General features: G+C 41.3%; 1 gene segment (V, D, J or C); it reads left to right on the top strand.

Moving 5' to 3' along the window:
• The first annotated feature begins 4,814 nt into the window (after positions 1-4,814).
• The window catches only part of LOC106588304 (Ig kappa chain V region Mem5-like), a 29,167-nt gene continuing 8,618 nt past the window's right edge, over positions 4,815-25,363 (top strand). Inside the window, 3 exon segments of the V gene segment in view lie at positions 4,815-4,928; positions 5,109-5,403; positions 9,766-9,803. Of these exon segments, the coding sequence occupies positions 4,877-4,928; positions 5,109-5,403; positions 9,766-9,803 (385 nt within the window).

Below are 25,363 nucleotides of genomic sequence, written 5' to 3'. Positions count from 1 at the left end.
CAGCTCTGTATCCTTAGTGGTCCCAGTGTGTTAACACATTTTGTTGCAGAATATATTGAGAGATATGTACAATATCATAGTCTATTGACAAGTCTAACCAAATACATTATTCTATTGTAGTGTCATATTTGATTTTTTGGAGTTTAGCATACTTTAGAATACAGGAGACTCTGTAGCTCTGCAGCTGTTGAGTCAGAGCAGTTCCTCTTTAGCTGAAGGAGGTTTTTGTACGACGCTCTAACACTGTGTGAAAGGAAAGCTGGCACCCTGCTGACAGTAGTAATCTCCTGCATCTTCTTCCTGGACTCCACTGATGGTCAGAGTGAATTGAGAACCAGATCCACTCCCACTGAAACGACCTGGAATCCCAGACTGACGGTTTGTAGCACGATAAACCAGGAGTTTAGGAGCTTCTCCAGGTTTCTGTAGGTACCAGCTGAGATAATTACTAATGCTTGAACTGGCTGTACAGCTGATAGAGACAGTTTTTCCTGGACGAACAGACTGAGATTTAGGAGACTGAGTCAGAATTATGTCTGCTGATGATTCTGAAAAATAAACCAAAGTAAAGAAAGGTTGTTTAGTAAGGTTATCACAACAACAATTATTTTTTTAAAGTATAGCCTATCAAGCTAAATGTTAACATGTTTGAAAAAATTCTGTCGTGTTAAATTAACGAATGAAGTGTAATTCTGAAGCCAAACTCATCATGAATCAAAGTTGTCAAAGTGTCTCTCACCCTGAACAAGGAGCCCCAGTGTCCCCAGCAGTAGAATCAGTGACATCATCATTGTGCTGCGTGTCAGTAGCTCTGAAAGGAGTGAACAGTCACTGATCAACACTGGGGTTTAAACGTATGTGGAGCAATGAGGCAGGACAGATATGCAAAGCTTTCATATTTTACGCAAATACACACACTGTGCTTGTGTAGACACCCAGATAAATGATGTGAACAGTTTCCAGAAGTAGGCCTACTGTGTATTGTATTTGAGAATACTGAAATCATAAATTTCACAATGTAACAACTATATCTTAAATGAGGCCTATTTTTCGTGAATTTTTTTTTGATTGAACACACACAAGAATGGTGTATAGGTATAAAAGACAGGTATACAATTCTTATCTAAACATAAAAGAGCAGACAGAAACAACAAGACCCACAGTTCTGGGTACAAAACAAATAATACAAAACACGACATACAGAACAAGGACAGGTAGAAAGAAAAAGGGTAGATGTCACCCCCCCTATTCACCTCCCGACTGCTCGGGTGGCGGGGCCAGCACATGCTGCCCAAAGGTAGATAAAAATATTACAATTGAGAGTGCGTTAAAATGTACAAATTCACAGTGCCGACTGGTGGAAGTAAGAGAGGAAAGGCTGCCAGATTTGATCAAATGTTGATAATTTATTGTTCAGAATATATCTAATTCTTTCTAAGTGTACAGTGTTTGCCAATTCGCTGAGCCATAATTTGGTAGAGGGAACTTCCTTCCTTTTCCAAAACAACAAGATACATTTTTTTTGCTGAAATTAGGCTTTAAGAGACTAGTTGTTTTGGGGGGTTGGTTAATCTGTTTACGGTTTCTGACACTCCCAGAATGATCAGAAGCGGGTCTGGGTCTATTGAAGTCTCCAGAACTTCAGAGAGGATCCTAAAAATTCCACACCAACAACCATAAAAGTTAGAGCATAGGGCAAAGCAGTGGAGTAGTGGACCCTTCACAGCATGACATTTATCACACATAGGGGATGTATCAGGAAATATCCTATGCAGTTTGGTTTTGGAATAGTGTAATCTGTGTAATACCTTGACTTGTATGAGACGATGTCTGGAGTTAATGGAGCTGGTGTGGATATACTCCAAGCTATCTTCCCAGTCTGCCACAGAAATGTCAGTCCCTAGCTCTTCCTCTCATTAAATGAGGCCTATTTTGACCCACTTACACAGTGGTTTATGTCCCTCAACAGTGGTTTATGTCCCAGGAGAAGGTAAATTAAGTTTAACAGTAGAATTGCTGCCTCGACGTGTTTCAAACCTTCTCAAGTCGGACAGTAGTGGAGCTCTGTCTCTCTCCTCTGACCAGACTGTGTAATGGCAGTTTGTGTGATGTGTAGACCTGGTGTTTTACTATAAGTTCAAGCTCTATAAAAAGAAAGTCACACACTCCATATACCCATTCAGTTGTTGGGAGCATATGTAGTGTGCAACTTTCATTCTTTCTTTTTTATACAGTTTACTTTGTACAGTCAGCACCTCTACAAAACATTTTGGGGTGTGCGTCACCGTATCATAATCAACGGGAAAAAATATATAGTTTCAATATATGTTTAAAACTACAGTATCATGTCGATCTCATGTATTGTCAATCCTTGCATCTACACTGGGGACTAAAGATAGGAGGCAGAGGGAGGACTGATAGAGTCATATCATATCAAAAGGTGTTGAGGGCTTCTCTTTCATAAAGAAATTTAGCCTATAGTCTTTAATACAAGGCTTACAGTATCAATATTGAGGATTTAGCCTTTTTCTAATTTTGAACCGAAAGGCATGATCCTTTGGGTGGGATAAAGTTGTTTGTCCGTGTACCAGGTGTTGTTAGATCAGGAAATACAGTATATGGTAATGTTGTTTGGCAGTGTTGGCAAGTTGTCTCACTTCTTGTTGTGGCCTAGACTGAAACGGACATGCTTGAACCCATGTTGGGCATTAGAGTGGTGTAAGGTTTGAAAGTCATGTTTTTATTGATCTATTTAGGCAGAAATGTTGTTGCGTACAGTAGTGTGGTTGTTTTTCTAGTGTGTTTTTCCATTGTGCTCACTGATCATGTACCTGTCGAGATCTTGACATAGAATGAGGCACATTCTATGATGAAATTGTCCAACACTTTATGGGAAGTTGAAGCTCGTCTGAACCAAAGCAGATGTAGCCTACCTGTAGCCTACTTTAAGATAAATAAAACAGATATTTATTCATGAAAACCAAATCTATTTATTTATGTATGGGAGAGCTGAGAAGCAATAGAATATGAATTTCACCAATGGAGGACAACCTTAAAGGGTGATAGGTCACCAAAGGAACAAATCTTGGCTACCATATGGATACCTAGAAAGTACAGGCTATGAAGACCCAAAGTCAGCAACCCAAAATGAGGGTTTTGTTGAGGGAAAAATAGCAGGGGTGATGGACCCCTATTTGGCTGCTCTAAAAACCAAGCCAAAACACCTTAAAAATGTATATTTTGTTTTTGGAGTACCTGCATCCTGGTCTCAGACGATTACTTGGCCTCCTTTGTGAGATGAAGACGTACAAGAAGGGGTCCAGGCAGCTGTTGATAAACGTAAAGCTCCGGACAACATGTGCTGCTGCGCTCCTGTGGCACAGCAGCACTGTCGACGCCTCAATTGGGAAGTCTGCAGCACCACACACTTTGTCATCATGGGGTACTGTGTGTAGATTGCTGAGAAAAAAAGCATATTTAAACAATTTTAGAAGAAGGCTGTAACGTAACAAAATATGTACAAAGTCAAGGGGTCTGAATACTTTCCGAAGGCACTGTATATACTATACATGCCAGTCTCTCTTGGCTAAGAGTTGAGGAGAGACTGGCTGCATCACTTCTTCTTTTTATAAGAAACATTCATGTGTTGAAAATTCCAAATTGTTTGCTAAGTCAACTTACACAGAGCTCTGACACACACACACACACACACACACATACCAGATTGTTGATGTAGTTCTGTCTTTGAGCTGTTCTTGTCTATTAATGTTCTGTATTATGTCATGTTTCATGTTTTGTGTGAACACCAGGAAGAGTAGCTGCTGCTTTTGCAACAGCTATTAAAATACCAAACTCCTCTAAAATGAGGTATGACTGATATGACTGTGTCAGTCCTCCCTCCTATCTTTAGTCCCCAGTGTAGATGTAAGGATTGACAGTCCATGAGATCGACATGATTCTGTAGTTTAAAACATAGTTTATAACTATAATAATGTTGTTGTTTTATGGGGGGGGTTATGATTGGAGGGTAAAAAGCATGAGCTGACACAAAAAACCTTTGTTGAGGTGCTGACTAACGGAAAGTAACCCCTATGAAAATAAACAAGAAAAGTTGCACACACTAGATGTGCTCCCAACAATTGAATGGGTATATAGAGAGTGCGACAGTAAAACACCCACTCTACACATACACAGACTGCCATTACACACTGTGGTCTGAGGAGGGCGACAGAGCTCCACTACTGTCCACCATGAGAAGCTTTGAAGGATATGCAGTAGAATGTTTTATTTTTTTTAATGTTTTATTTAACCTTTATTTAACTAGGCAAGTCAGTTAAGAACAAATTCTTATTTACAATGACGGCATACCCCAGACAAAGCCGTACAACGCTGAACCAATTGTGAGACACCCAATGGGACTCCCAATCACGGCCGGATGTGATACAGCATGGAATCGAATCATTGACTGTAGTGACCCCTCTTGCACTGACATGCAGTGCCTTAGACCGCTGCACCCCTCGGGAGCCCCAAAGCAGTAATTCTACTGTTCAGCTTAATTGACCTTCTCCTGGGACTGACAACCACTGTTGAGGGACATAAACTACTATGTAGGCGGGTCAAACTAGTCCTCATTTAAGATATAGTTGTTATAATGTGTGGTTTGTTTATGATTTTCGTATCCTCAAATGTGATATACACTAGGCCTACCTTTGGAAACTGCTGACTTCATTTATCTGTGTGTATGTGCGCGGTGCGTGTATTTGCATAAAGATCGAGCTTTGCATATATGTCCTGCCTCATTGCTCCACATACTTTTATAACCTCAGTGTTGATCAGTGACTGTTCACTCCTTTCAGAGCCACTGACACGCAGCACAATGATGATGTCACTGATTCTACTGTTGTGGACACTGGGGCTCCTTGTTCAGGGTGAGAGACACTTTGACAACTGTGATTCATTAAGGGTTTGGCTTCAGAGTTGCACTTCATTTGTTAATTTAACATGACAGATTAAATACGGATTTAGCTTGATAGGCTATGCTTTACGATATGCTTGTTGTTGTGATAACCTTACTAATCAACCTTTCTTTCCTTTTGTTTATTTTTCAGAATCATCAGCAGATATAATTCTGACTCAGTCTCCTAAATCTCAGTCTGTTAGTCCAGGAAAGACTGTCTCTATCAGCTGTACAGCCAGTTCATATATTAGTATTTATATCCAATGGTACTTGCAGAAACCTGGAGAAGCTCCTAATCTCCTGGTTTATGATGCTACAAACCGTCAGTCTGGGATTCCAGGTCGTTTCAGTGGGAGTGGATCTGGTTCTCAATTCACTCTGACCATCACTGGAGTCCAGAAAGAAGATGCAGGAGATTACTACTGTCAGCAGCGTAACAGCTTTCCGTTCACACGGTGTTGGAACGTCGTACAAAAACCTCCCTCAGCTAAAGAGGAACTGCTCTGACTCAACAGCTGCAGAGCTACAGAGTCTCCTGTATTCTAAAGTATTCAAAACACCAAATAATCTAAATATGACACTACAATAGAATAATGTATTTGGTTAGACTTGTCAATAGACTATGATATTGTACATATCTCTCAATATATTCTGCAACAAAATGTGTTAACACACTGGGACCACTAAGGATACAGAGCTGTGGAAAATGCTTTCTTTTGAAGGACATGTTGAACAAAATTCAGAATAGTTTTTAAAAGCTATGATTTATCTTCATCTTGTACGGAGAACCTTTTTCAGTACACAATAGCATGAATGTTGACCTTGTCCAAATCCAACATCCCAACTATTCATGCCCTACAAACCCTGAAAGAGTGAATTCAATCATATCAATTCTATTCTGGGAAGTGATAAAACCTACAGCATGCATTTCATAGAACGAGTTGGTGTTTGTTTAATGTAAGGTACCAGGGAGAGATGGCTTGGGTATGGATAATGATGAGAGGAACCTTGTCTTAGGGGCCAAACTCTGGTTTCTGTACAATAAGAACTGTCTTCACGGCTCATGTCTCATACAGCAGAGTGGAATTTACGCTACCTTCCACTGAGTTGTATTATTTTCCACAGAACACAGAGAGCCCGAATTGATTATCCCTTTTATACCGTGACTATAATTCAACACATTTGTCGCTAGAAATGTGTTAATTTGCAGGCAGAAATGTGTTTAACATCCACTGATGTAGATTTCTAGATAGCTCCAAAAGTTGGCTTGGTAACCAAGCAAACAAACCAGCAAACCAAACCATCAGTCTTAGCTTGCTATTATGAAAATTGAATAAAACAATGCCAATAATGTTTTTAATTCAACTTTTGCTTTCAAAAGTAGCTCAATAGAACATGTAAGAATTAACTACAGCCATTGAATTCTACCGTGCTGATTCACCGTGCATTATTTAAGCAATAAGGCAAGACGGGGTGTGGTATATGGCCAATTTACCAAGGCTAAAGGGCAGTTCTTAAGCACGACGCAACGCGACGCAACGCGGATACAGCCCTTAGCTTTGGTATATTGTCAATATACCGCAAACCCCTGAGGTGCCTTATTGCTATTAGAAACTGGTTAGCAACATAATGAGAGCCGTAAAATGCATGTTTTGTCATACCTGTGGTATACGGCCTGGCTGGCTGTCAGCCAATCAGCACACAGAACTCGAACCACATAGTTTTTAAAGGGAATTATACAACAGGTGGGTCCAATCCTGAATGCTGATTGGGTAAAACCGCATTCCAGACGGTTTCTATTCCACGAGTTACCACCAGCAAAATCTATGATATTAAAATGCCTATTTACTCTGTTCCACCTGACTGCTCAAACCATTGTCTCATCAGCCCAGCCAGCCAATTTATAAACTTGATAACCCCTATAAAAAGTATCTAGGCTTTGTCTCACATTTGTTTCAGACTAACATTTCATTTTCAAAAGCAGAGATTTGTATAAACCTTGCTGTCTGTCTCTTCAAAATGTGCAACATTGTTTCAATATTCAAATTCGATCTCCAGCTGTCCCATAGTAATGGACGTGTCGGGACGAGACAGACAGGAAGTGTTTCTCAGCCAGTCTAAATCATGGATCAGCTGGCATCATTTTTATGGATATATACAAAGAAATGTCAATTGAAAAAAGGTTCAACAAAATGTGGCTAGTTTGCAGTCTTTCCAGCTTCAGTTTGAAGTGATTGTGTTAGGTGTGTTGTTGGCTTGCTCCTCTGAACAACAGTGTCCTGATGAGTCAGCACATTTTCTAGGCCAGGCAATATCGCACCTCATTGTTATGGAGGTATCCAAATAAATGTCACTAAAAAACAGTTTAAACAAATGCAAATGCAGCTATTGTTGTTATTCTGGCTGCACTGTTTGACACGACTGTAAGTTAGCCGTAGTAGGCTAGCTAGCATGCAAGGAATAAGTATGTTGCCAGCCAGTATTGCAATGGAACATTTAGTACGAACGACTGGGTTGGGTCCATAGATAGAGAACAAAAAGACTGAACGACTGGGTCGCGTCTCTGGCAACCGAACCAATAGAACGAACCTCAGATTTTTGTCAGGACTAAATCTCATGGAAGGATGAAATAGCATGAATAAATGTTGGTAACCCATTGTATAAAAGTGATAATGCCCTCGAAGCCCATGTTTGGAGGATATATTGGCACAGTTTGCCAGCCCTCGACATCGCCTCGGGCCTAACAACACCGGTGACAATATATCCTCCAAACACCGGCTTCTCGGGCATAATCAATTAAATAATGCAAGCTCTAGAATGCCCTTCAAGCCAATTAGAAACATGTATTCAACAGTGCAGTGGTATAAAAAAATGTATTGTCATTTTGGTCCTTGATCTACACAAAATACTGTAATGTCAAAATGGAGGAAGAATTCTAACATTTGTAAAACATTTATGAAAAATACAAAATGAATATTACATTTAGTCATTTAGCAGACACGTTTAGCAAACGCTCTTATCTTGATTGCATAAGTATTTACATCACTGAGTCAATACATGCCTTTGGCCTTTGGCAGTGATTACAGCTGTGTGTCTTTATGGGTAAGTCTTTAAGAGTTTTGCACCCCTGGATTTTACAATATGTGCACATTATTCTTTCACAAATTCTTCAAGCTCTGTCAAGTTGGTTGTTGATCATAGCTCGACAGCCATTTTCAAGTCTTGCCATAGATTTTCAATCAGATTTAAGTCCAAACTGTAACTACATGTAGGCCACTCAGAAACATTCAGTCAACTTGGCAAGAAACTCCAGTGTATACCAGTGCTCCCGCACAGTGGCTAACCGGCTATCTGCATTGTGTCCATCCCACCACCCGCCAACCCCTCTTTTACGCTACTGCTATACAGTAGCCTCACTACTGTATATAGCCTGTCTTTTTACTGTTGTTTTATTTCTTTACCTACCTATTGTTCACCTAATACCTTTTTTTGCACTATTGGTTAGAGCCTGTAAGTAAGCATTTCACTGTAAGGTCTACACCTGCTGTATTCAGCGCACGTGACAAATAAACTTTGATTTGATTTGATATATTTGGCCTTGTGTTTTAGGTTATTTTCCTGCTGAAAGATGAATTTGTCTCCCAGTGTCTGTTGGAAAGCAGACTGAAACTGGTTTTCTTCTAGGATTTTGTTTGTGCTTAGCTCTATTCCGTTTCATTTACCTGGAGAAAAAAAAAATACTATCCAAAGTGTAGTTAATAACTTCACTACGGTCAAAGCGATATACAATGTCTTCTTTTTATTTTTACCCATCTACCAATAGTTGCCCTTCTTTGCGAGACATTGGAAAACCTCACTGGTCTTTCTGGTTAAATCTGTGTTTGAAATTCACTCCTCGACTGAGGGACCTTACAGATAATTGTATGTGTGGGGTACAGAGATGAGGTAGTTGTTTAAAAATCATGTTTAACACTATTAATGCACAAGGAGCGAGTCAATGAAACGTATTATGTGACTTGTTAAACCCATTTGTACTCCTGAACTTATTTAGACTTGCCATAACAAAGGGGTTGAATACTTATTGACTCAACACATTTCAGCTCTTCATTTTATATTAATTAGTAAAACAATTATAAAAACATAATTCCACTTTGATATTATGGGGTATTGTGTGCTTGCCAGTAAAACAAAATCTCAAATCTTAAATTTCTTGAAAAAGTAATGGCTGTGAATACTTTCTGAAGTGACTGTATATCAACATAATCCACAGCAGTTTTCATACTGTTGGAAGTTTAATGGGGAACATGAATGTGTCCAGTCTACTGGAGTTCCAGAGTGTACCAGTAGGGGGCATCAGTTACAATGCAGAATTCAGTGATCAGTTCCATGCCTCTGTTACCATTCCCCTCTGTGTCTGTCTGGAGGTTTTTGAACAGCCAGTCAATCAGACTCTATCACAGTGGTGGACTTTTGGTGGAGGGACCAAACTGAGTGTTGGCAGTAAGTATTCAGTTCTAGATCTTGACCTCTGATATCAAAAGCTAATACTTTTTCTTAACAATATGTATATTTATGTTTGGAGAATTTTTGTTGCATTTATTTTCCTTAGATGTAAATATAGTTAAATTAAAATGCCTATTCAAGATGTAATATATCAAACAAGGTTATACAGTGTGTATTCATTTGGAACAGGGATACTGTTCAAATCAGAGTGGTTTAGATAAATGTAGTTTTACAAAGAGCAAAAGCAGTGTCTCTATAGTGTCAGAGGTTTTTGTACGGCCGCTGAATGAGATTGTATCACTGTGGTTAACTTTTGGTGGAGGCACTAGACTGGATATTGGAAGTAAGTTTACCTACATCTAATAAAGAACATGTTCTGACCTTGCATAAAGATGCATTGCGCATCTTATGAGACAAGAAACTAAGATTAAAAATGCATACTATGCATGATCATGAGTCACAATTTGTGTGAATAGCTGAATATACCTTTTCGTTGGACCTCAAATATTAAGCTATTATTGTTGGTTAAAAGACCCTGTCTCATAAATCATATCAGTATTCATTATATTGTAATGTGTCTTTAAGTGAATATAATTGTTCTAAGATGGTTATATTCAACTTACATTTACTCCTTCAGCATTCAGCAGCAAAGTATTGCTTAGTTTTGCTATAATTTTCCTATTTTGTATTCTTATTTGATCTCATTTGCTATTTTATATGCTATGTTATTTGATATTTGCTATCTGTTGAAAAGTCTTGCTGTCTTGCGAAGTCGGGCTGTTCTGCTGTTCGTATCAATATGTTTTTATTTTCAGTTTGTGATAGAATGTCTTGTAAATTACACATAACTATAATTCATTAATTTAAATGAAAACTTTTAATTAAATGTATAATATTGTTAGATGTTTACAGTCACCCGGAATTTACTTCCTCAGCACAGGCATTTTATCAACCGATTTTAAATAAATTCATCGTTTAAGAATTGTTCATACATTCTGTTGAACGTTCTTCAAAACAATCATACTAATTAATAATGAAATGCAGTTTGATTCACAGTAGTTTATACCATTATAATAAGGGAAGTATGCTAACATATTTCAAATTTTAAATAGTAAAAAATGTAAGATAGTTTATTAATGTATTTTCAGTCATCTCTCTGTAGTTATAATATGCTTCAGTAGCTACTCAAAGGGAAGTGAAAGAGTGACATAAAGACTGATAAACCAGCTGTCTGTTTGTTTGAGGAACAGAAACCTACTGATGGACAAAGCCTTCATTTACAGCTAAGATGTTAAACTGCTGCATCATTATTGTCGTATCAGTGTGGTGATTGACATTTCCCCTCTCCATAACTTCCCACCTGTCTCCTAGGTGATGTTCGTCCCATCCTGACAATCCTGCCCCCCTCCAGTGTGGAGCTGCAGCAGGGGAAGGCCACTCTCATGTGCCTGGCCAACAAGGGCTTCCCCTCAGACTGGAAGCTGAGTTGGAAGGTGGACGGTAGCAGCAGCAGTAACACCTGGGAGGTGACCGGGAGCCCCGGGGTCCTGGAGAAGGACGGCCACTACAGCTGGAGCAGCACCCTGACCCTCCCTGTCGACCAGTGGAAGAAGGTGGGCTCTGTGGTCTGTGAGGCCACCCAGGGCTCCCAGTCTCCACTCTCTGAGACACTGAGGAGAGACCAGTGTTCTGATTAATGAGCTCCCCCCTCTGACTCCACTGTTTTTACTCTGCACCTCTCCTTCTTACTGTTCCAGCAATACCAGCACACTGGTCTAATGCTGGGCTGGGTCCTGTGTGGGAATCCTTCCTCCAGCTGGAGCTTTTAGCATAGTGGAACAAACACCAGAATATATGTCTGGTTCTGATGTCAAATAGATCTGCTTGGCTTTCATATCACATGTGTTCTGAACCTTATTACTGTAAGGCTGTTGGTTCTGACATGTTGAGATAATAAAGACGGTCAATATTTAAATGGTTTGCCTGGATATCATTATTTAATGAGTTATACCATGAGATATTTTTCTTTATGATTTGTTTAGTTTTCATAAGGAATGGAGAGCTTCGCCATGAAACATAATGTTACTGAAACATTTCAGTTAATGAACCTCTCTCAATGAACACTTAGCTGATTGGGCCAAACTTGGTACCAGTCAAAAGGATATCTACAGTATGACTCATACTGAAACCATGTGTTCTAAACCCACTGGTCTTCATGATGTTACTAATACTGAAGCCATGTGTTCTAAACCCACTGGTCTTCATGATGTTACTAATACTGAAACCATGTGCTCTAAACCCACTGGTCTTCATGATGTTACTAATACTGAAGCCATGTGTTCTAAACCCACTGGTCTTCATGATGTTACTAATACTGAAACCATGTGTTCTAAACCCACTGGTCTTCATGATGTTACTAATACTGAAGCCATGTGCTCTAAACTCACTGGTCTTCATGATGTTACTAATACTGAAGCCATGTGTTCTAAACCCACTGGTCATCATGATGTTACTAATACTGAAACCATGTGTTCTAAACCCACTGGTCTTCATGATGTTACTAATACTGAAGCCATGTGCTCTAAACTCACTGGTCTTCATGATGTTACTAATACTGAAACCATGTGTTCTAAACCCACTGGTCTTCATGATGTTACTAATACTGAAGCCATGTGCTCTAAACTCACTGGTCTTCATGATGTTACTAATACTGAAACCATGTGTTCTAAACCCACTGGTCTTCATGATGTTACTAATACTGAAGCCATGTGTTCTAAACCCACTGGTCTTCATGATGTTACTAATACTGAAACCATGTGTTCTAAACTCACTGGTCTTCATGATGTTACTAATACTGAAACCATGTGTTCTAAACCCACTGGTCTTCATGATGTTACTAATACTGAAGCCATGTGCTCTAAACTCACTGGTCTTCATGATGTTACTAATACTGAAACCATGTGTTCTAAACCCACTGGTCTTCATGATGTTACTAATACTGAAACCATGTGTTCTAAACCCACTGGTCTTCATGATGTTACTAATACTGAAGCCATGTGTTCTAAACCCACTGGTCTTCATGATGTTAATAATACTGAAACCATGTGTTCTAAACTCACTGGTCTTCATGATTTTACTAATACTAAAGACATATTATAAACCCACTTGTCTTCATGATGTTACTAATACTGAAACCATGTGCTCTAAACTCACTGGAACTCTATGGGGACAGGTGAATATTTGACCACAGTGCTGCTCTATTCTGAGAGTGTTGCAGTAACCCTGCCCATGCAAATATCACTTTTAGCGATACCACAGCTCACAATCTCCCAGCCTCAAACCCTCTGGGACTGGGGCAGCTGTGTGTGTCTGACTAGTGCTGGGGAACCAGACTTCACGCTGGACTTTGCATAACGTTCAAGTTGGGGACTTCACTCTCAGCTCTTTATATGGCTATGTAAACTACATTTCTTTGTGACAGATATACTGTATCACAATGATATCAAAGTGGTACTTCTTGAATGCAAACAATATGACTGTATTCACTATTTCAAGGTTGGAGGGGTATAGAAGTTGAGTAGGGCATGAATAGTTGGTTTTGGACAGGATCAACAATCATGCTATTGCATACTGAAATGGGTACTACTTACCATATGATATCAAAGCATACATTTAAACCTATATTGACATATGTACAGTGTCATAGTCTATAGACAAGTCTAAGCAATTACATTATCACATTGTAGTGTCATATTTAGATGAATTGGTGTTTAGAATACGGGAGACGAGTCAGAGCAGTTCCTCTTTAGCTGAGGGAGGTTTTTGTACGACGCTCTAACACTATGTGAACGGATAACTGGCACCCTGCTGACAGTAGTAATCTCCTGCATCTTCAGCCTGGACTCCACTGATGGTCAGAGTGTAATGAGTATATGAACTACCAGATCCACTCCCACTGAAACGACCTGGAATCCCAGACTGACGGTTTGTAGCAAAATAAACCAGGAGTTTAGGAGCTTCTCCAGGTTTCTGTAGGTACCAGTGGAGATTATTACCAGTACTTGAACTGGCTGTACAGCTGATAGAGACAGTCTTTCCTGGACTAACAGACTGAGATTTAGGAGACTGAGTCAGAATTATATCTGCTGATGATTCTGAAAAATAAAACAAAAGTGAAGAATGACTGATTAGTAAGTAAGGTTATCACAACAAATAGACATTGATAATCTTCCACATTCTACCATGAAACATATCAGGCAAAACCAGATTTGTTTTTATTAATATCTTCAATATTCACAAAAGGAAATGTAATTCTGAAGCCAAACTCATCATTAATCAAAGTTGGTCAAAGTGTCTCTCACCCTGAACAAGGAGCCCCAGTGTCCCCAGCAGTAGAATCAGTGACATCATCATTGTGCTGCGTGTCAGTGGCTCTGAAAGGAGTGAACAGTCACTGATCAACACTGAGGTTTTAAAAGTATGTGGAGCAATGAAGCAGGACAGATATGCAAAACCCCAATATTTCACACAAATACACTACACAGATAAAAGAAGTCAACAGTTTCCAAAGGTAGGCCTATTGTATATTACATTTGAGAATACTGAAATCATATACCACACAAAATAGCAACTATATCTTAAATGAGGCCTACTTTGACTCACTTACACAGTGGTTTATGTCCATCAACAGTGGTTGTCAGTCTCAGAAGGTCAATTAAGTTTAACAGTAGAATTACTACCTCGTTATGTTTCCAAACTTCTCAAGATGGACAGTAGTGGAGCTCTGTCTCCCTCCTCTGACCAGACTGTGTAATGGCAGTTTGTGTGATGTGTAGACTGGGTGTTTTACTATAAGTTCAAGCTCCGCCAGATCCGTATGAAATGAGAGTTACACACTCTATATATCCATTCAGTTGTTGGGAGCATATGTAGTGTACAACTTTATTTATTTTTATCCAGTTTACTTTCCATTAGTCAGCACCTATTCAAAAAAAATTGGGGTGTGCTTCAGCTCGTGCTTTTCACCACCCTATCATAAACCCCCAAAAAGTGTTAATAGTTTCAAAATATGTTTTAAACTACAGTATCATGTTGATCTCATGGTGTGTCAATCCTTGCATCTACACTGGGGACTAAAGATAGGAGGGAGGACTGACAGTCATATCAGTCATACCTCATATGAGGTGATGAGGGCTTCTTTTTCATATAGAAATATGGCCTATAGTGTTGAGTACATGGTTTACAGTATCGATTTATGTTGATGATTCAGCCTTTTCTCTCATTTTGAACCAAAAGACATGGTCCTTTAGGTGGGGATAAAGTTGTCTGTCTGTTTACATAATGTGTTACATCTGACATATCTCAAGTTCTACCTTCATTTGGTCCAGAAACATTTTGTTTGACTATGTTGACAAGTTGTCTCACTTCTTGTTGTGGCTTAGACTGAAACGGGCATTGTTGAACCCATGTTGGGCAACAGAGTGGTGTAAGGTATGAAATTCATGCTTTTATTCATCTGTTTAAGCAGAAATGTTGTTGGATTGATCTAATGTGTTTTTCCATGCTGCTCAATAGTACAATACCTGTCAAGATTTTGAGGCAACTTAACAAGTGTGATGAAGTAGTTTAACACTTTATGGGAAGTTGGAGCTCGTTTGAACGAAAGCAGAAGTAGCCTCTATGTAGCCAACTGTAAGAGAAATAAATCATCTATTTATTAATTAATACGAAATCAATTTATTCATGCATGGGAAAGCTGGATTTTACCAATGGAGGTCAAGCTTGAATGGGTTAGATCACCAAAGGAACTAATCTAGGCTACCATATGGATACATAGAAAGTACAGGCTATACAGACAGCTTGCAGGCGGCCCAGAGTCCAGCCAGTCAGGAGAGTATTGATCCACACAGGTATCGTGGCCATGCACAAGATGACGGAGGATACCAGGTTCAGCATGAGACACAGGGTAAAGTTTGGGCATCGGGACGAGCTGCTCAGTGTTACCACCAGAACAGCTATGTTACCAGGGAGGCCCAGCACACAGCACAGCCCAAGGACGATGCTCTAAATCAGGGGGCCTAAATCCAGGGAGCTGGGGTCCATGCTGGAGGTGTTGGAGGATTTCAGGTGCTGCAAGGTCGATGAAAGATAAGAGATCTAAGACCTATCTGGAAGACAGTAGACTTTAGACATTTAATTCTTTGTTTCTAAAAAAATGTATACTGTTAAAACAGTCTCTACACTAGTAAACAGAGTGAATGAAATCCTCACAAGTTCATGTCATAGAGTGATAATAAGTGAAAGGTGTGGGTTAACTGCCTCTGGTCAGCTTCCTCCTGATGAGCTGTGTGTGTGTTTTTTTTTCTCAGATTTACCCCCTTTTCTCCCCAATTTGTAGTTACAGTCTGGTCCCATCGCAGCAACTCCCCCATGGACTCAGGAGAGGTGTAGGTCGAGAGCCATGCGTCCTCCGAAACACAATCCTGCCAAGTCGCACTGCTTCTTGACACTGTTCGTTTAATCGAACCCAGGTCTGTAATGAACCCTGGGATCGAACCCAGGTCTGTAATGAACCCTGGGATCAAACCCAGGTCTGTAATGAACCCTGGAATCGAACCCAGGTCTGTAATGAACCCTGGGATCGAACCCAGGTCTGTAATGAACCCTGGGATCGAACCCAGGTCTGTAATGAACCCTGGGATCGAACCCAGGTCTGTCATGACGCCTCAATCCCTGCGATGCAGCGCCTTAGACTGCTACTCCACGTTTCCACGTCATTTCAATGAAATTATGTTGAACCAACGTGGAACAGACATTGAAATGACATCTGCCCAGGGAGATGATTGTACTTTTAATTTCCTCCCTGCCACAGATTCTAGCATAAATCTACCATGACTGCTATCTTATGTTATCTTAATTTGGAAGATATTGACAATAACTGGTAATTTGTATAAAGAGTGGGAAGCGACTATGAGTTCTCATATATAGCCTACCGACATTCTCCCTTCATCTCTTCATTGACTTTCCTTCTTCTATTTATTCTCTCCTTTGTTTCTTGATTGAGTTAGTTTCACTGTCCAAATATTATCTTTTATCAGTTGAAACCTCAACCTTTTACAGTAACTGTCAACATCTCAAACATTCTTTCCAACCGTAATTCACAGTCCTTATAAAGTCTCACTGAGTCTTTGTAAACTTGATCAGATCCACAGATGACTGATTATACAATGTGGATGGGTGGGTCTGTCAATACTATTCGCAGTCAATCTAGATTCTAGACTCATCTATTCCTTCTAAACTAACAAGGCAGAAGACAGAAAAGAGAAAATGAGCGCGTTCGACAAGATCACTTTAGTCAAGTCCATGACCATCATTGAACACGTCTTCCAAAGTGTGTTGCATTATTGGGGGGGGATTCTGACTTGAGCCTACATAACAACTGCATGAACTTTACAAAAACCATTTCATCAAAGGTCATGAAGTTTTGATTGTAGTCGACTGCAAGTTTCTGCAGTTCCTCCTCACCAGTTGTAACTTGCAGACATCACCTGCAATGCGGGAGACTCTTTTGTCTACCAATCATTAGGGTGTTTTTGTTTGACCCACGTGAAAGTGACCAAAGACATGACTGAAACAGATTTGCCACAAATCATGTACACAGTGGATATGTACAAATAAATGTGATACTTGAGTCCCTCTCTCACCAATTGATTGTTCAATGTTCACACATCTTTTCAGTTTGTGAGTGTGGGATATGGGGGTTGGAGACATGCTTACTTCAACTGTCGCAGAGGCACCTCCCACAACTTCCCTCCTTGGGTTTGTTCTGTCACGCCTGCTCCCGCTCTCCTTCTCTGGCTCTCGAGGGCGCCAGGCCTTTCATTACGCGCACCGGTCACCATCATTACGCGCATCAGCGCTCATTGTACTCACCTGGACTCCTTCACGTTTTGATTGCCTTCCCTATATCTGTCTGTTTCCTCTCTTTCGTCCCCGTGTCAACATTATTGTCGTTTCCATTTTATGTTCCTGTCCGTGGTTATTAAATGTTCACTCCCTGTACCTGCTTCTCATCTCCAGCGTCGATCCTTACATGTTCGACATTGCAGCAGACAGTGCAGGCCAATGCCGACTGACAGGTCTACAAATCACCTTCCACTGAGTGTACAAAACATTAAGGACACCTGCTCTTCCATGACAAGGACTGAACAGGTGAATCTAGGTGAATGCTATGCTATGATCCTTTATTGATATCACTTGTTAAATCCACTTCAATCCGTGTAGATGAAGGGGAGGACACAGGTTAAAGAAGCATTTTTATGCCTTGAGACAATTGAGACATGGATTGTGTATTATGTGCCATTCAGAAAGTGAATGGGCAAAACAAAAGATTGTATCGCCTTTGAATGGGGTATGGTAGGTTGTAGGTGCCAGGCACACCGGTTTATATTAAGAACTGTAACGTTGCTGGGTTTTTCATGCTCAACTTTTGTTTCAAGAATGGTCCACCACTCAAAGGACATCCAGTTAACTTGACACAACTGTGACAAGCATTGGAGTCATGTCCTGCCTAGCATATGCTTGCTCCGTGGAGCAGGTACCACTTACTAGGGAGAATGTTCCAGATAGCGTGACTCTTCCACAAAATACCGCTGACAGATCTTTTTATTAACCTCTATGGGCTAGGTGGGACGCTTGCGTCCCACCTACTCAACAGCCAGTGTAATCCCGTGGCGCGTTATTCAAAAACCTCAAAAATGCAAAAACTTCAATTTTTCAAACATATGACTATTTTACACCATTTTAAAGACAAGACTCTCGTTAATCTAACCACACTGTCTGATTTCAAAAAGGCTTTACAACGAAAGCAAAACATTAGATTATGTCAGCAGAGTACCCAGCCAGAAATAATCAGACACCCATTTTTCAAGCTAGCATATAATGTCACATAAACCCAAACCACAGCTTAATGCAGCACTAACCTTTGATGATCTTCATCAGATGACAACCCTAGGACATTATGTTATACAATACATGCATGTTTTGTTCAATCAAGTTCATATTTATATCAAAAACCAGCTTTTTACATTAGCATGTGACTAGCATGTGACTAGCATTCCCACCGAACACTGCCGGTGAATTTACTAAATTACTCACGATAAACGTTCACAAAAAGCATAACAATTATTTTAAGAATTATAGATACAGAACTCCTCTATGCACTCGATATGTCCGATTTTAAAATAGCTTTTCGGTGAAAGCACATTTTGCAATATTCTCAGTAGATAGCCCGGCATCACAGGGCTACCTATTTAGACACCCAGCAGGTTTAGCACTCACCAAAGTCAGATTTACTATAAGAAAAATGTTATTACCTTTGCTGTCTTCGTCAGAATGCACTCCCAGGGCTTCTACTTCAATAACAAATGTTGGTTTGGTTCAAAATAATCCATAGTTATATCCAAACAGCGGCGTTTTGTTTGTGCGTTCAAGACACTATCCGAAAGGGTAAATAAGGGTGACGAGCATGGCGCAATTCGTGACAAAAAAATTCTAAATATTCCATTACCGTACTTCGAAGCATGTCAACCGCTGTTTAAAATCAATTTTTATGCCATTTTTCTCATAAAAAAGCGATAATATTCCGACCGGGAATCTGCGTTTAGGTAAACAGACGAAAGAAAATAAAGCATGGGGTCGACTCGGGCATGCGCCTAAGCCCATAGTACTCTGATCGGCCACTTGCCAAAAGCGATAATATGTTTCAGCCAGAGGCTGCCTCGATATCGTTCAGCTTTTTCCCGGGCTCTGAGAGCCTATGGGAGCCGTAGGAAGTGTCACGTTATTGCACAGATCCTGAGTCTTCAATAAAAAGAGCCAAGATGAAACACTACTTCTCAGACAGGCCACTTCCTGCTTGAAATCTTCTCAGGTTTTGGCCTGCCATATGAGTTCTGTTATACTCACAGACACCATTCAAACAGTTTTAGAAACTTTAGGGTGTTTTCTATCCAAAGCCAATAATTATATGCATATTCTAGTTACTGGGCAGGAGTAGTAACCAGATTAAATCGGGTACGTTTTTTATCCAGCCGTGTCAATACTGCCCCCTAGCCCTAACAGGTTAAACAGCGGTTGACATGCTTCTAAGTATGGTAATGGAACATTTTGACTTTTTTGTCTCGAAATGCGCTCGCGCGTTACCCTTTGGATAGTGACCTGAACGCACGAACAAAACTGAGGTATTTGGACATAACTATGGATTATTTGGAACAAAAACAACATTTGTTGTGGAAGTAGCAGTCCTGGGAGTGCATTCTGACGAAATGGAATAGACAACAGGTGGAAATTATAGGCAATTAGCAAGACACCCCCAATAAAGGAGTGGTTCGGCAGGTGGTGACCACAGACCACTTCTCAGTTCTTATGCTTCCTGGCTGATGTTTTGGTCAATTTTGAATGCTGGCGGTACTTTCACTCTAGTGGTAGCATGAGACGGAGTCTACAACCCACACAAGTGGCTCAGGTAGTGCAGCTCATCCAGGATGGCACATCAATGCGAGCTGTGGCAAGAAGGTTTGCTGTGTCTGTCAGCGTAGTGTCCAGAGCATGGAGGCGCTACCAGGAGACAGGCCAGTACATCAGGAGATGTGGAGGAGGCCGTAGGAGGGCAACAACCCAGCAGCAGGACCGCTACCTCCGCCTTTGTGCAAGGAGGAGCAGGAGGAGCACTGCCAGAGCCCTGCAAAATGACCTCCAGAAGGCCACAAATGTGCAAACGGTCAGAAACAGACTGCATGAGGGTGGTATGAGGGCCCGACGTCCACAGGTGGGGGTTGTGCTTACAGCCCAACACCGTGCAGGACGTTTGGCATTTGCCAGAGAACACCAAGATTGGCAAATTCACCACTGGCGCCCTGTGCTCTTCACAGATGAAAGCAGGTTCACACTGAGCACGTGACAGATGTGACAGAGTCTGGAGACGCCCGTGGAGAACGTTCTGCTGCCTGCAACATCCTCCAGCATGACCGGTTTGGCGGTGGGTCAGTCATGGTGTGGGGTGGATTTCTTTGGGGGGCCGCACAGCCCTCCATGTGCTCGCCAGAGGTAGCCTGACTGCCATTAGGTACCGAGATGAGATCCTCAGACCCCTTGTGAGACCATATGCTGGTGCGGTTGGCCCTGGGTTCCTCCTAATGCAAGACAATGGCATTGATGCTATGGACTGGCCCGCCCGTTCCCCAGACCTGAATCCAATTGAGCACATCTGGGACATCATGTCTAGCTCCATCCACCAATGCCACGTTGCACCACAGACTGTCCAGGAGTTGGCGGATGCTTTAGTCCAGGTCTGGGAGGAGATCCCTCAGGAGACCATCCGCCACCTCATCAGGAGCATGCCCAGGCGTTGTAGGGAGGTCATACAGGCACGTGGAGGCCACACACACTACTGAGCCTCATTTTGACTTGTTTTAAGGACATTACATCAAAGTTGGATCAGCCTGTAGTGTGGTTTCCACTTAAATTTTGAGTGTGACTCTAAATCCAGAACTCCATGGGTTGATAAATTGGATTTCCATTGATTCTTTTTGTGTGATTTTGTTGTCAGCACATTCAACTATGTAAAGAAAAAAGTATTTAATAAGATTATTTCATTCATTCAGATCTAGGATGTGTTATTTTAGTGTTCCCTTTATTTTTTTGAGCAGTATATTATCTTTTGTCAGTTGAAACCTCAACCTTTTACAGTAACTGTCACCATCTCAAACAGCCAGTCCATTCTTTCCAACCAGAATTCCCAATCCTTATCAAGTCTCATTGAGTCTGTATGATCTCAATCAGATCCTCTGATGACTATACAATGTGGATGGGTGGGTCTGTCAATACCATCACAGTGAATCTAGACCTATCTATTCGTTCTCGGCTAACAATGCAGAGATGAGGCATCTTTACTCATTCATTTTAAACTACAATTAGATGCCAGCCTCATAACTGAGACTCTTGTATATACAGGGTTATGGTAATGTGGCTGTATTGTCTCTCATGAGTTTCACAAAATTGTTCAAAACGGACCAGTTCATAGCAGGCTACTTCACCGACCATTTATACATTCTCCAGAACATGAATATTGTTCAGTTCTCAAGTTCTGTGAGGTGGAAGAACTTATTTTGTTCTCTCTATGAAAACTCACTCTCTCTTATACTCTGGCCATGAGGAGAGAACCCCTCAAGGAATGTATGACCTGCCTAACAGAGCCTGGTGTAGGGGGAAGAGAGAGAGGGGGATGGTGCAGAGAGAGGGGGATGGTGCTCACTGTACCCAAAGAGGGCAACGTCATGACAGTGGGTACTATGGTGTTGAATGCTGAGCTGTATTCAATGAAAAGCATTCTTACATAGGTATTCTTCTTGTCCAGATGGGATAGGGAAGTGTGCAGTGTGATGGCGATTACATCGTCACTGGACCTATTGGGGTGGTGAGCAAATTGAAGTGGGTCTAGGGTATCAGGTAGGGTGGAGGTGATATGATCCTTGACTAGTCTCTCAAAGCACTTCATGATGACAGAAGTGAGTGCAATGGGGCGATAGTAATTTAGTTCAGTTACCTTAGCTTTCTTGGGAACAGGAACAACGGTGGCCATCTTAAAGCATGTGGGGACAGTAGACTGGTATAGGGATTGATTGAATATGTCCGTAAACACACCAGCCAGCTGGTCATGGTCTAAGGACGTGGCTACGGATGCTGTCTGCGCCGGCAGCCTTACGAGGGTTAACACATTTAAATGTTTTACTCACGTCGGCCACGGAGAAGGAGAGCCCACAATCTTTGGTAGCGGGCCGCATCGGTGGCACTGTATTGTCCTCAAAGTGCGCAAAGAAGTTGTTTAATTTGTCTGGAAGCAAGACATCGATGTCCGCAACGGGGCTGGTTTTCCTTTTTGTAATCCATGATTGTCTGAGGACCCTGCCACATACCCTGCCACATACAAGACCCTCTCCACTTTGTTTCTATACTGACACTTTGCTAGCTACACTGTTTGTATTCATCCATATTCCCAGTTGCCTTGCCATGGTTAAATGTGGTGGTACGCGCTTTCAGTTTTGTGTGAATGCTGCCATCAAACCACGATTTCTGGTTAGGGAAGGTTTTGATAGTCACAGTGGGTGCAACCTCTCCTATACACTTCCTTATAAACGAGGAGGGCGGGGGAGGGCCTTATATGCATTACCGTAGTTAAAGTACCAATGGTCGAGTGTGTTACTCGCCCGTGTACTGCAATCAATATGCATATATAATTTAGGTAGCCTCGTTCTCAAATTAGCTTTGTTAAAATCCCCAGATACAATAAATGCAGCATCAGGATATATGGTTTCCAGTTTGCATAAAGTCCAGTGAAGTTCCTTGATGGCCATCTTGGTATCCGCTTGGGGGATATAAATGGCTGTGACAATAACCGAGGAGAGTCCTCTTGGGAGATAATACAGTCGGCATTTGATTGTGAGGAATTCTAGGTCAGGTGGACAAAAGGACTTGAGTTCCTGTACGTTGTTACAATTACACCATGAGTCGTTAATCATGAAACATACAACCCCACCCTTCTTCTTACCAGAGAGATGTTTATTCCTGTCGGCGCGACGAACTGAAAATCCCTTTGGCTGTACTGACTCCGACAGCATGTCCCAAGCTAGCCATGTTTCTGTGAAACAGAGTATGTTACAATCCCTGATATCTCTTTGCAAAGCAACTCTTGCCCTGATTTCATCGACTTTGTTAACCAGGAACTGGACATTAGCGAGTAATATACTCGTAAGCGGTAGGTGGTGTGCGCGCATCTGAAGCCTCACTAGAAGACCGCTCCGGCACCCTCTCCTCCAGCGGCATTGTTTTGGGTCGGCCTCTGGAAACCTATTCTGCTCCAGCCATTACCACTAGCCCGTCATCCCTAATTAAGGTGCCACCAACCTCCTGTGGAATATATTTTTGGTTTCAATTTGTTATAGAATGTCTTGTAAATTACAGCATAACTTTATTCATTTTATTTTGATAATCATGAAAACATTAAAAGATTATTTATTTTAAATTCAACTGCAATATGTAACTTTTTCAGCAACCTGACCAAATTCACGTAGAAATGACGAGTTATAGATCTGTCATTCTCATTGAAAGAATCGTCTAAGAAGTGGTAGATTGTTCTATGCTTCAAATTTTTAAGTTCCATTTTTGCATCTTTTACTTCAGGTTTTGTACACCTGCTTCAAACAGCTAAAAATACAATATTTATGGTTCTGGAAAATATATTTCACAGCAGTTCAGACAGTACAATGATTTTCTACACCAGGGCTCTCCAACCCTGTTCCTGGAGAGCTACCCTCCTGTAGGTTTTAGCTCCAACTCAAGTTGTAATTAACGAAAACACAGTGCCACCGACACGGCCCGCACCCAGTCAGGCCGTGTCAGTGGCACTGTGTTATCCTCAAACAGGGCAAAGAATGTGTTTGGCTTGTCCGGGACGATGACGTCTGTGTACGCGACGTGGCTGGTTTTCTCTTTGTAATCAGTGATTGTCATTCACAGTGTAGGTTGGAAAAAGTATGTTAACACCTAGGCTAATGACTTCTCCAAAAGCTCATTTGGGAGGTGACCGGGAGCCCCGGGGTCCTGGAGAAGGACTGCCACTACAGCTGGAGCAGCACCCTGACCCTCCCTGTCGACCAGTGGAAGAAGGTGGGCTGTGTGGTCTGTGAGGCCACCCAGGGCTCCCAGACTCCACTCTCTGAGACACTGAGGAGAGACCAGTGTTCTGATTAATGAGCTCCCCCCTCTAACTCCACTGTTTTTACTCTGCACCTCTCCTTCTTACTGTTCCAGCAATACCAGCACACTGGTCTAATGCTGGGCTGGGTCCTGTGTGGGAATCCTTCCTCCAGCTGGAGCTTTTAGCATAGTGGAACAAACAAAATAATATATGTCTGATTCTGATGTCAAATAGATCTGTTTGGCTTTCATATCACGTGTTCTGAACCTTATTACTGTAATTGTCACGCCCTGACCTGAGAGAGCCGTTTTCTCTGTTGAGTTAGGTCAGGGTGTGATATGGGGTGGGCATTCTATGAATTCTATTTCTTTGTTTTGGCCGAGTATGGTTTCCAATCAGAGGCAGCTGTTTATAGTTGTCTCTGATTGGGAATCATACTTAGGCAGCCTTTTCCCACCTGTGTTTGTGGGTAATTGTTTTCTGTTTTTGTATTCGTTACCTGACAAAGCTGTTTGGCTTTTCGTTTTGTTTATTTTGTTCTAGTGTTTCATTGGATAATAAAAATCATGAACACGTTCCACGCTGCACTTTGTCTCATTCCGACGAAAGCCCTTACAGTAATGCTGTTGGTTCTGACATGTTGAGATAATAAAGACAGTCAATCTTTTAAATTGTGTGCCTGGATATCATTCTTTAATGAGTTATATTTTTCTTTATGATTTGTTTAGATGTCATAAGGAATGGAGAGCTCTGCCACGAAACATAATGTTACAGATACATTTCAGTTAATTAACCTCTCTCAATGAAAGCTTGGCTGATTGGGCCAAATATAATACCAGTCAAAATGATATCTACGGTGATACTAATACTGAAGCCATGTTCTCTACACTCCCCAGTCTTCATGATGTTACTAATACCGCCATGTGCTCTAAACTCACTGGAACTCTCTGTGGACAAGAGAACATCTGGCTACAGTGCTGGTCTATTTTGGGAGTGTTGCAGTAACCCTGCCCATGCAAATATTACTTTAACCACACCACAGCTCACAATCGCCCAGCGTCAAACCATCTGGGACTTGGGCAGCTGTGTGTGTCTGACTAGGGCTGACTAGTGCTGGGGAACCAGACTTCACGCTGGACTTTGCATAA

The sequence above is a fragment of the Salmo salar genome, chromosome ssa27, assembly GCF_905237065.1.
Source record: "Salmo salar chromosome ssa27, Ssal_v3.1, whole genome shotgun sequence".
NCBI lineage: Eukaryota > Metazoa > Chordata > Actinopteri > Salmoniformes > Salmonidae > Salmo > Salmo salar.
The sequence above is the reverse complement of the archived record's forward strand: the minus strand, read 5'-3'. Positions and strand labels throughout refer to the sequence as shown.